General features: G+C 46.4%; 1 protein-coding gene across 4 annotated transcripts in view; it reads right to left on the bottom strand.

Annotated features, from left to right (window-relative positions):
• The window catches only part of LOC144179641 (ATP-binding cassette subfamily G member 4-like), a 117,077-nt gene that overhangs the window by 21,257 nt on the left and 82,953 nt on the right, over window positions 1–12,867 (bottom strand). For 3 of the 4 annotated variants that reach the window (XM_077708067.1, XM_077708066.1, XM_077708069.1), the window contains 2 exons: window positions 5,534–5,758; window positions 3,711–3,828 (listed from right to left, as the gene is read on the bottom strand). In XM_077708067.1, coding sequence (XP_077564193.1) covers window positions 3,711–3,828; window positions 5,534–5,758 — 343 coding nt within the window. Of the gene's footprint in view, window positions 1–3,710; window positions 3,829–5,533; window positions 5,759–7,908; window positions 8,051–12,867 lie in introns of those variants that run through there. The other variant, XM_077708068.1, reaches the window with a different exon arrangement.

Below are 12,867 nucleotides of genomic sequence, written 5' to 3'. Positions count from 1 at the left end.
TTTTCATAGTCCTCGATAGGCGAAGGCATTCTAAACCTTTACAAGATGCAAGAATGTGATAGAGGTGCGACGGCATGCTCAGGAATTATCATTTCAATTGTCGTTGTACGAGCCACCGAAAGATTTACGTACATGAAATACGGGACACTTTTCGGCTGCTTGTGTTGCTGGCAAAATTTGCATAGAAGACCCTGACAAATATCGGATCCAGTATTGGTAAACTCTTATATTATTGCAGTGTTATCGTACCCCAGTACGCGCGAAGACTAAATAGGACACACTCTACAAGTTGCGACGTGCGTAATTCCGGTAGCACTATTCAATGGGATTTTCTTACGCAGTGCGTGCACGTTTGTGTTGTGCCGCTTGTTGCCATCATCGTTATCATCGTTTTTATGCCTAGTGCAGGGCGGAGGCCACTGTCATAAATTTCCAACTGCTGTTTTTCTGAGTTGTCTAAATATAATTTTTCACCCGAATTTCCTTCTCTCACCCCATCATACAGTTATAGGGATTTTGTTAGTTACGCACGTTTATCCCTTCTCTCAGAAGCCATTCTGTAACTGTGGTAATTCACCGATGGACTTCTTTCATTTACACCCCCTGCCCAGCACCACTTCTTTCTACTTCTTCCTCTTAGTTTGATGTAGGCCGTCTTTCTTCCTAGTTTGCTGTATAATCGAAGATGATCGTTCCTATCTCTAAGAATAACTCGGATCATTATTTTATTTGATAACCCGTTAGGCCACACCGAAGAGTTCGTTCGAAGCGTTTAATGAGTACAACTTTCGGCCCTTTAAATAAGCCATTGCCGTGAGTACGCATTAGTTGGCTGCGACAGCCTATTGTGTATTATTTATAGATCTTGTGGAATGGCCCCAGCGTGTGGTAAATTTACGGATCATTTTTCTTTCATGGTTGGGATCGGCAGTGACGACTCGTTCAATGTACGAGTTACATTTATTCGCCTCTTCTGGTGTCTCAGTGCCGGCGCTGAAGAGGGTGCTTTCTTCATGTCGTTTTAACAATACTTTCCAGTTATGTATACGCTGTGGTGTTAACCCTACGAGACTTCCCATCCTGAAGCATTCTTCGCGAATTTTCTCTCGATTAACCGAACAAGGCGATGTTATCCGCAATCTCAAATAGGCTAACTATATTATGTTCACTCCGTTCCCTGACGTTTACCAATCAGGTTTCCTAAATACGCCTCTATGAATGCTGTGAATACTTCCAGTTGAGACGGCGTTCCTCACTTGACTCCCTTAGAAATAGGGACTTCCCACTCTTCTGAAGAAGGAATATCGTGCACGTATATTCCTAGTCAATCTTCCCGAAGGGCACTTGCACTTTTTAAGTGTCTCCTACTTTCTGTTCTTGTAATGCCTACACCCCTGCGGCTCGGTCGTCTGAATGGAAGGCTTTGTCGGAATGAATAAATACCATGTAAAGAAGCTTGTTATATTCTCCTATAGCCTGCATTAACCGGTTAACTGCAGTGTTGAGGCAGTTTGCTGAGGTCTTGTGGAGGCTTTCTTCAATCAAGCCAATTCTCTCGGGTATTCAAAATCTAAGGTATCACATAGGCAGGTAACTAATCCCTCGGGAATAAATCCATACAATATAGCGTGGGCTACTCAGATATTATTCTGAAAATAGGATATATTTCGGATATTATTCGACATCCTTATTCGCGACAATTACAATTTTGCGTATGTATTTTGAGGCTGTATCGCCTTTGTGGGGAGATGCATTCCGAAAGTAATTTCGCTAGCTTTGTTGTACAACCTCACAGCCATTCTTAGGTAGATTCGTGATTTTTCTATCTTCACCTGCGGTTTTCCCTCTTTGAATTCTCCTCAACACCATTTTCACCTCATCTTTAGTTATTTCTGGAACCTTGTAAATCAAGGTACTCCATTCAGATTTGTTTCCTCACCTGACGTTCTTAGTTTCTCATTTTTAGTTTCAGCTCCTGCATTTTTTTCAGTATCTATTTCCTCTTTCTTCGTTAGCGGAAGGACGCGTTCATTATTTTCAGAGTAGTTCTCTTCCAGATTCCGACCAATTCATACCTCGGCTATGGAGAAAATAAAATTTCTGTGTGCCACACTTGACATTCACACGCCTGATTCTCTTCTATTGTTGCTTTGAAGTCCGCCACCACTCCCGTTTGCGGAGATTTTGCCTGCTTCATTGGTGACATGTAATTCTTCTGTAAGCTGAAAACATCTTCGTTCATCAATACAGTTTTAGAACCTTTGACTTGTGCTGCACATTACGCTTCATCTCAATGGCCACGGCCCTCTCGCTAATTATGTGAATTCCTTGAAACTCACATAATTCTCGCTGTGGGCAAAGGATCGTACTGCATCCTCATTCCTCTCTATGCTCTCGGTAATACAAATGTCCGCTAATGTCTCGGTAAATGTCTCGGTAATGTCCGCTATTCTCCATCTCGGACACTTACCCTGTTTTCCTAACCTTGCTTAATCCTGTCGGGGTATATATGTGTGACACATTCTATGTCGCGCTCACCATTCATGGCAAGCCGCACGCGAACTAATTGATGTTATTGTTGGTGACGACATAAGGTGGGTGCTATAGTAGCTATGGCGGCGCAACACGTTGATTGAAAATTTGGGGAGCAGTTAATGTTCTACACATCACATGACATCTCTAGCCGCCAGTTTTCAGCTTTTTAAGCGTTTCTCCATTAATTGTCACCACGTTGTCAAGAAAAATGTTACTTGGCCACATATAAAGTTCTGAGGACTGTTTTTTTTTCTCGGGCGTAATTCACAGCATTAGAGTTCACTAACGTGAAAGAACAACCTCCGTATGCTGGTTTTTAAAAGATCTACACCCCTTAATTTTCTCTAGACCGTAATCAGTTTTTCGAAGGGCCATTAGTGGCTTCGCGTGGTGTAATTTCATTGTCGTTTTTGTTATCGAGAACGCTCATTCTGCCTTAGACGCAGGAACTCCGAAATAGTTTTAAGTGCGAATGCACTTCTTAAGCGAGCCTGAATCGTCCGCCACCGTCGTCCGCATAGCAACAGCTGCGGGTGCGCGCGCTCCTCGTCTTCCTCCTCGTCTTCCCTAGCAACGGGGGGAGATGGGCGCGCGCTACTCTCCTCCTCCTCCTTCCGCTCAGTGACTGCGGGTGTTGGGCACCTCCTCTTTACTTCGGGCGGGAGAGCTCTCGCTCGCGTAGCGGGCGCTCCGCATTCCGATGCGTGAGGGCGCTCGTGTAGCCCTCGCCGTAACGGCGGGCGCTACTCTCCTCCTCCTCTCTCCGCTCAGTGACTGCGGCTGTTGGGCGCCTCCTCTCCACTCCAAGATCACGATATCCACCGTAATCGCGCAATCAACAACCGTGCATTCGCACTTATACACTCTCCCCCTCGGGGAATTGCGAGGGAATTTTTTTGGATGGGCTATTGGAGAAGGTTCTTGTAGAGAGAAGGGGACATTGGCTCTTAAACGGTACTTGTATGCCCTGGAATAGCATTGGCATGTTGCACGTGAATCGAGATTAAATCATTTTTGTGACATTCTCCATTCTCTGTTCCCATAAAGCACTTTCAGTGAATTCCTGTCAGGGCCAAGGGACCAAAATAAATTTTGCTTTGCTTCATACGCAGGCTCAGCTTGCAGTTACAATTTGGGAGATGTAAAATGTGCCTCCAAATGAAAAGCTCACTCACTACTGCCCAGAAAGGACGTTTAGAAGCGTTGTCTTTCCGGCTCCGGATGGCCCCATTATGGCCATAAGGGTTCCAGGACATGCTTCGCCGCTCAGGCAGTTGATCAAAGTTCTTTTGCCTTAAAGAAGGAAATAAACAGAGTACACATTATTTTTTCATTTCCTACACTACATTGTTTGCCATTTTAAAAGCTGCTAAGAGAATGGATTCTCCCTTCCTGAAAGAATTGGTTACTAAGGGCGCGGTGCTAGCTGAAGGGACCTATCTGTCAACATTTCTGTGTGACTTCTCCATTACCCACGGGCTTGAAAACCATTGTGCACCAATACGAAAAGCTTAACAAATACACATCAGCGTTCCTAACGGCCTAGCGTGCTTATTTTACAGAAACGCAAGTTCTGTGCTGACATAAAAAAATACAACTTTTGATTGCTAGACAGCTGGCGCCATACAGTGAAAACTGGATAAACCAAGATGCATTTCTTCTTTATTTTTTATCTCAGTAAAGACGTGATATACTTCTAAAACAAGGAAACGAGGCTGTTAGGCAGATTTCTATGAATTTGTAAAACCTATTTTATGAGTACACGATGATGTTTAAGCCCGCGCGTCATGAATTAGTACGTCGCGTAGAAATGAGATCTGGTGGGTCCCCGTTAACTGGTCTGTTTAAAGACCGAAAAGTAAGTCAGCAATTCCAGTCCTACGTTTGACAGAGTAAACTAAAATCAAGACGATAGGGTTATTAGTTTCGTGCCATTGGTAAAAATATTTTAATTAACACTGAAATTTACTTATGGGGATAAAATGAACTAAAATTTGGGGCCGTAATGTGCTGAAGCAGCAGCGGGACTATCAGGCGCTCCGTACTGAAGTGCTACAGGCTAAGGTACACCTACCGCCGATTTTTGCGTGAAACATGCCCCGAAAACTCGTCAGGCAGGCGTTTCGTCTTTCGGCTCTTGTAGATAGAAAAATTCACACCGCGTCCGTTATCAAACCCACGTCTTCGTGCTCAGAAGGCCAATGCGCTAGCTATGGCAATGGCGACGAATTAGGGAAGAAGCAGAATAAATTTTAGGGCTACTTTGCGAAGTCTCCAGTAAAGTAAAGAAATTACAACCCCAGGCAGCCCAGACAGCGCAAACGGATCCTTCGGTAATGTCTTGGCATCTTTGCTGCTTCTTTTTGTTATTGTGGAGTATGCCTGCTGATTGCTTACAATTGTTAATGCAGGTTATTCCTGTTATTTCGGGTTCCCAAAAGCGCGAAGTTATTTCTGGGGGCCTCGAGCCTGTTTCTTGTAAACGCGTACATTAACATTCACTTGCACAAACGAACGTGAAATCATATACCATCAGCCTAAAGTTTCTTTTTGTGTGGTTGGTCCTAGGCGCGCATTACTTTCGGCGATAACGTATAAAACCCTAAAGACCATAGCCTCAAAAATGGTGATAGAAACCTCGCATATCAATAATTGTCGCTAAACCCCCAGTTATCCTCAATACTGCCATGCCGCAATAAGCTTTATAAATTCCCATGTCGATAAGAATATGCTAAGCATGGCGTCCAAAATTAAACGCTTGCATAGTTCACAAAATTAAAGAGGTCACTGCAGGGCTTAGCTATACAGGTACAGCAGTTCGCATTCGTTTACTGTCCATTTGTGACAACTTCTTGTTTCCTATGCTGAACAAACGGCATGTCACCGTGCGCATTAACTGCCAGGAAACTAGCGCGCACTGAAGAACATATGGTTAGATACAGACAGCTCTTTTTTCACTGAGATAAAAATGATATACTACTAATACAGGATTTCATACCTTTGTTGCCTTTGACGGTGTACGAAACGTCTTTCCATTCCACGGTCACTCCACAAAGAGGACCATTGGGTGTGCTTAGTGTGCTGTTGACTATTTCGACGCCAAGGAGGGCATCCCTTGGGGAAGCATCAGCACATTTTTCGCTCGCTGCCAAAGCTTCACGGGGATTGTGCCCTTCACGTGCATCATCACAATCAACAGAAGCCATTGTGCGGCGGCTAGCAGCTGTAAATAGACGAGTTTTTAGTGAGTAAAATGCATCTACAAAGTGATAATTGCACATATTCAAGCACAAACTTACGGTATTTATATTAAAGAACCAGAAATTCAAATGAGAGTAGATTGCTGTACTGATATTGGCGCCTACAAAGTAGTCATTTCAAATTTTTCGCCAAAACATTTTTTTTGCAGCGTAGCTCAACGGATTATCACTTCACACTTAAATAGAAGTTTGAACATTGATTGATTGATTGTGGGGGTTTACCGCGCCGACGCAACGCAGGCGATGAGGCGCGCCGTAGTGGAGGACTCCGGATTAATTTTGAACACCTGGGGATCTTTAACGTGCTCCGAAATCTCGTACACACGGGCGTTTTTGCTTTTCGCCTCCATCAGAAAAGCGGCCGCCGCGGCCGGGAATCGAACCCGCGACCTCGTGCTCAGCAGCGCAACGCCTTAGCCACTGAGCCACCGCGGCGGGTAGAAGTTTGAACAAGATTTCAGGCTAAACGTAAAGTTGACCCACAGCAAACAGTGACTGAATAGTAAACGTGAACGAAGCGTCTTCGCAGTATGGGAAACTGAGCCGGCTCAACAATTGGTCCCCATTCCGCCCTTCGAAAATGGATCTCCAGCAAAGTTGTTGTAAATTACTACAAAGGGTGATGGAGGAAGGTATGAAATGTTTCGCATCGCCTCCGCGGGCTTGTCTGTTGCGCTCGGGTAGTGTCACTAGATGAAGGTGCACATTGTCGGAACTCTTTTCTCCTGTTGTTCTGTGCTGCCACCATGATCATGCGTCAGTTCGCAGTACGTGGCATTTGTTTACACGGTGATGGTTCATGGGCGCCACCATTTTGTGGTTTATGCGTTTTAGTCGGTCACCTCTGGTAGGCGTAGCTTGTCTTCTCTGCTTTGCGGCTGCGCGCGGCTGACGTCGTTCCGAATGCGAATCAAAGATAACGCGTGTAAAAGTATTTCAGCAGCAGTCGTGTGTCCAATGATGCTGCAAATGCTGGGTCGTGTCTAGCTTGACGCATACGCTCAGCCTTATTGGGCAAGAACTGCTCTATTTAGTGACACTAGTACTGCCTTGCCTTCAAACATAATCTGTAAACAGATGGTGGGCGAGTTCGCAGGCGCCTTATCGTCCACAATGAGGTTTCGATGCTTGTTTTGTGGTTTCCTTAAACGAATTAAGAGCTCTATGCTGCATGCCCGATTAGCCAGAGGCATACGCTCTGCGTCTTAGGTGTTGGCGCCTTGGCTTTTTTCCCCACAGAGATCGTTTTTGTCCACGGCGATGAAAGCGTTGATTGATTGTGGGGTTTAACTCGCCGACGCAACTCAGGCGATGAGGCGCGCCGTAGTGGAGGGCTTCGGATTAATTTTGACCAACTGGGGATCTTTAAAATGCGCCGAAATCGCGTACACACGGGCGTTTTTGCTTTTCGCCACCATCAGAAAAGCGGCCGCCGCGGCCGGGAATCGAACCCGCGACCTCGTGCTCAGCACAACGCCTCAGCCACTGAGCCACCGCGGCGGCGGGGGATGAAAGCGTTGGAGGGTAGATGTATACAGCTTTGCCTTATATATAATACGTCAACATACACAATGACGCGAATTTCACTTACAAGGCCATGCAAAGCTGATGTAAAAAAACGTTTGTAAATGGCCCCTGTTTCACCTGAAAAGGGTTAAAGAAGTGTGTTATCGAAAGTTGTAGTTGTGAATTGTGCTGAAGTTACTGAAGAAAAAAATCACTGCTACTACGTTATTGCATTTTACATATTAGCATTTGTGAACACTTTGAAGAAGATCAACCATTAAAATTTCTCAGCGCTGAAGCACTCAAGCGCCATTTTGACAGCGAAGCTGCGTATGGCTATAGAATCAGAAGGTCTCGCACTGGCGGGAACAGTTTAGTCAGCGGTGAGTGCTCGACAGAGAGCCATTGTAAAGCGTGTCTATGCGGTTTCACCGTTTTTTGAACATTTGATGGAGGATGCCCGCTGGGTGTCTGAGAGCTCTTTACTGGCATTCTGCGCACCTGTAACGCTTGATGGATGACCCCCATCGTCCCGGGTATCCTTACACTCGCCGGTGCCTTCGCTTTACGTGTTTGGTAGAAAGAAATTGTAATGGAATAAACTCACTCGGTTCGTTGAGTCAATTGTCACTTGGTACGTTGAGTCAATTGTGGTCTTACAGTGCCATGGTACGGCCGTCTGTCGTTAAAACTGCCGAAGAGCAACTAGCCTACGACGAGCGACGTAGAGAACAGCAAACGGAACGTGAGCGTCGCTGATGGGAGGCGCATATAAGACAAGAGCGCTAAGAAGCTTAACGCCGACATTTAGTCGGATAGGAGAATTAAGGACGTCGCAATGCGGATAATGCAGCGAGAAGTGGTCGGCGTCCAGAGGCAAGTAAACTGACACTACGCTTACCCGCGCCCTAGCGCAACAAACTGGAATAAACGTGTTTTCAATCAATCGATCAAGCAACTTCGGAAGCGCGAACGTTAACGCTCAAACGCGAATTGCGAGATCAACCCTTGGGAGCTAGTGGCGACGTGCATGACTGGTTGTGGTTCGATAAAGACGTCGTGCGGATCGGTTACGTGCGTGACTCGAACGTCAATAAGTCGGCGTTACGGGTGCTTGCTGGCAAATGTGTTTCCAAATTCCGCCAACGTGGAAGACTTGAAGGTCTGCAGTACGTGCAGTCTTTACTAAAGGCACCGTAATAGGAAAATGGTGTGTTTTCTGATTTCTGAATATCGACTGATCCGTACGTCAAGTCATTACGATCTGCATAGTTTGGATTTGCGGGTCAGTTTCACTGATTTTCTGCCTTCACGGAGTTCAAGGATTGCATTTTTTCTACGATCTCGTTTTTTCGCCGGTTAGTGGCGTTATATTTTCGAGTTTTACATTTTAGGTCTTCGAGGAAAGCAATCCAGAATGCTCCAAACTCTGCGGCTTACAATGCATGAATGTGCTAATAAACTGTATTTTATTTTAATGCCGGAGTAGATCTGTAAAAATCTAACGTACCATATTTCTCCTTTCTATTTTTGGCTACTTCCATCTCGCACTACTCGTATGAGAGAGGGCCAGTTTTTATAGCCTTCTCTTGAAGCGAAAGAATAGCGATCATTGGGCTTCCTGAGATTGGGATAAGCTTATGGTCTCTTCCACTGAAAAAGGGCTTTGAGCTGATGTCGGTTCAACAGGAAACTTCTCAATCGTGCATTCGGAGAGCATGTGAGAAATGCTCCTGCAGGATAGAACTCATCACAGAACGACGATAAAGTACAGAACTTCAGTGACCATTACAATTCAGCGCTATAGAACTTTCGCAGTGCGCCGCAACGATGCGGTAGGCGCTTCTGACAGCACGTGGATAACTATACGGGCCTTCAGATGAATAGACCAATTTCTTCCTCTTCGTTTCCAAGCATGCAAATGGCAAAATGTATTTTGTAATTGATTTTTCGCAGACATTAGGTTCGATACCTGTGTTCTCAGTGTTTTGTGCTCACACACCACTTTCTACATTTATTACTTAGTGCCAAGCGCTTAGTAATATAAAAGTGCGACTTAGTCTTTGCAAGTCCTCGGAGTTAAAATTATGAAGCCTGCCAATCACCAGCGACTAGGGTATGCCACCGCTAAAGGTGTTGCGGAAAAAAAAAAAGAAACCATCGCCTCTGTCCTAGACAGTGACAAGGGGTGGCCGTCTGACGCGGGGGGCCTTTTGCCCGAAGCAGCGGAGAGAACTAGAGAGAGTCGTGAACACAAAACGAAAACCGAGAGATATTAGCAGATTGCAAGGAAAGACGCAATGCATGTGCACATGCATGCACATATGCCGGAGGCAACTAAAGATAATGAAAACGCCAGCCAGGGGAATGTAAACAAATACTGAACACGGGTAAGTTTAACAAATCAGAGCGAACTTGATGTATATTGGAGGAACTAAACTGCTACAATATGCATGACCGGGCTGGTGATGCAGCGTTGCCTCGAGGAAGACAGTGGGCCACATTCGAAAGAATGATTGCTTGGGTCGTGCTGAATTTCAATCGCGAACGAGGCTACTTCACGCCAGGGGGCAGAAGGTGGAGTTTTGACGGATGCGGGCCGTTAACGACGGTGCATGATCACGTACAGCCAAAACCATTATGGCATCAGGACGTCGAACAAGACCTAGATGTCGCGGCATGAAGTGATCTTTCATACGACTTTACCCCGCACTAAAATCGCCACGAGAATAAACAACAAAATTATCCGCGCCGGTTGGTCTCTGTCTTCCTTAGTACCTATTATCGTGAGCCGTCAGCGCTTCCTAGCACTACGGAAGAAACAAGGTGTTTGGGGAAAGAAGAAAACGTTTTCGATATTGGGAACCGGTGGTGGGTTATTTCTATAAGGACAAGAAAAGGCACACTGCAATATTTTTACTTTTTCTAAATCTTTAAATCTTTAAAGTACCTCAGCCAAAAATTACTTCTGTATGCCCATCAGATAACTTTGCAATCAGCTCGAAAATTTTTTCTCTCTATCCCGAGTATTGGCGTTCTTTGAGCGCTCGGATTACGTCATTCCACAAATATAGCGGTTATTGACCGCTTCTTTTCTGTTGCAGCAATAAAGACATTCGATAGGTACTTTAAAAAATCATGCATCTCTCCATCTAAGGACGATGACAGTTGAACGAGAAGTTTTCTTTTGATGGCTTTTTTTGTTAGCGAATCCTACACTGCGAGTATGCGCTTCTCTGGATTTCCGCACCACTTTTCTAGAATATTCAAAGCAGCTCTCGGGTGTGCACTCTGTACGCCTAGCGTTTGAGTTTGGAATGTACGACGCGATTCGGTGACTTCTGCTTGGCGTTCGCTGCGATCCTGTCGAAATAGAGAGATGAGATAGACGCCGCTTTTTATGCGAGATAACCAATTTCGATGGCGGCCACGGGAAGCGTTGTAAAGCAAAGCTTTACTACTTTCATCCAGCGGTTTCGTGGAGGACGCGGAAATTAACCTTTTGACCGGAGACACACCCCCGGCGCCACACCCCTCGAAGCGCATCGCGTGATTCGCCGTGTCCGCGGTCAGCACTGCGCTCAAGGCCCCGTTTCAAGTGGTTCTGTTCACGTAGTGGCGGCGGCCACGACAAGAGCGGCCGCTCAGCTGATAGGCGGCCGACCAAACTCGCAGCCTCCCGCACATGCGCCGCTTGAGCGTCTCGAGCTATGCGACTCATCTTGCACCGCGTTCGCTGTGAAAGACGAACGCCGCGTTCACCGAAAATGAAAGCGAGGCCGGACCTCCTTCTGTGAGCGTTCCACGGGACCGAACGACTCTGAGCCGTGGTCGCCAATACAGCTACATTAAAGGTCAATAAAGCGAAACCAAGACTCAACTAGTGTGAGCCAAGCTTTTGCTTTGCATATCCAAGAGTAGCTTAGCTAAGCCGCAGCCTTTTTTTTTTTCTTTCAGTTCACCCACGATCATTTATCATTATCTAAAAGAAAGTTGGCTTTCCTGCAGGACGTAATGGCATACAACGGCGTCAGTGACGACTATAAAGGTTAGGTTTACAAGCCAGAAAGCAAAGCAAAACCGTATGGCTGGTAGTTGTGCTGCGACAGCCAAATCACGCAATGCCGCTCCACGCTGTTGATAACAGTAGCTTTGACAAGGCTTCCAGATGCGAAGGAAAGAGTGAAAGCGTTATCGGAAGTGTGGCACAGAAAAAATGAAAGCGTTTTTTTTTTCGTATTTTAATTTAGTCGAGGCTCTCCCGGCTTTTTTAATTCTAGTGTTTCCGGCTTGTTACGCGTCATGTTCCCGGACCAATACTCTGCCGAATGCAAATTAAAAAAAATGGCTGCTGCTTAGCTTAGCTTACCTTGCATATGCAAAGCAAAAGCTTGGCTTAGTCTGCTTGAGTCTTGGTTTCGCTTGGTTAAACCTTTGATTCAGCTGTATTGCCGACCACGTCTGCAAGCCGTTCGGTTCCGTGCAACGCTCACAGAAGGAGGCCGGGCAGCGTTCATTCATGGCGAACGCACCGTTCTCTTCGCCGGGCGCTGGACGAGTCATGTTGCCCCAAACGACCCGGCGCCGCATGCATGGGAGGTTGCGGGGTGGTTGGCTGCCTCGGCCGCAGCGGCGGTGGCGACCGCTGTCAGCGCCCGCAGGCGCCAACAGCGGGCCTGGCGAATCACGCGATGCGCTTCGAGGGGTGTGTCGCCGGGCGTGTATCCGGTCAAAAGGTCATCTGCGCCTCCTCCACGAAATCGCTGGACGAAAGTAGTAAAGCTTTCCTTTAAAAACCAGGATCACTCCGCCACATAATTGGGGAGTGCGACTTTAGCTCTGTGAAATGCACCCCTCCTCCATTTTCCTACCCCCTCTTTTAGAGAGCAATGGAATATTTTGATGTCCAGCTTCTCCCTGGCGACCCAGCTTGCGCTGGTCGATTGGGCGCCGGCGGCCATGACGTCATATGGGCTCTAGTGAATAAGGAACCATTCCCAACGAGCCACAAGACCTGCTTTAGACGCTCAATAAATGAATTTTTTTCCTCTCTCTCTCTCTCTTTGTTAATGTTGACGGCTTATTTGCGTTGAACCAGCGCTAGCCGGAATATTTTACTGTGTTTATTAGTGCATAAAAACAGAACGCTTAATAAATCGCGCCGCGGTGCACGCAAGTTTGTGACAGCCCAAAATGTTTACTTCCTAACGCAGCCGCCATGAAGGGCTTGCCGCAGCTTGTCGTAGAGCACAAAACAAAGCATGTTTCTTTGCGATTTGCTACTTCCTAGCTAATTAGCTGAATGACACATGGAAGGGGTACAGTTTTACTCAAACGGAAAAACATGGGGCTGTCCGCTTCCTTTCCTCATCGTAGGCATCTTGCTGTCTATCTGACACACCAAGACAAACCGATCGACCGCGAAGCACAGCAGTCAGGTCATGTCATGAGTGAGTTCAACACCCCCCCCCCCCCCTTCCGCCTCTCCACCCCCGCTCCCGCGATCCCCCATCACCCGAGCACGCATTATGGGGAAGCCAGAGATGTGCCCGTCCCTAGAAGAGTA

The sequence above is a fragment of the Haemaphysalis longicornis genome, unplaced genomic scaffold (genome assembly GCF_048455015.1).
Source record: "Haemaphysalis longicornis isolate Haplotype H1 unplaced genomic scaffold, Haemaphysalis longicornis Haplotype H1 scaffold_4, whole genome shotgun sequence".
In the NCBI taxonomy this organism is placed as follows: domain Eukaryota; kingdom Metazoa; phylum Arthropoda; class Arachnida; order Ixodida; family Ixodidae; genus Haemaphysalis; species Haemaphysalis longicornis.
The sequence above is the reverse complement of the archived record's forward strand: the minus strand, read 5'-3'. Positions and strand labels throughout refer to the sequence as shown.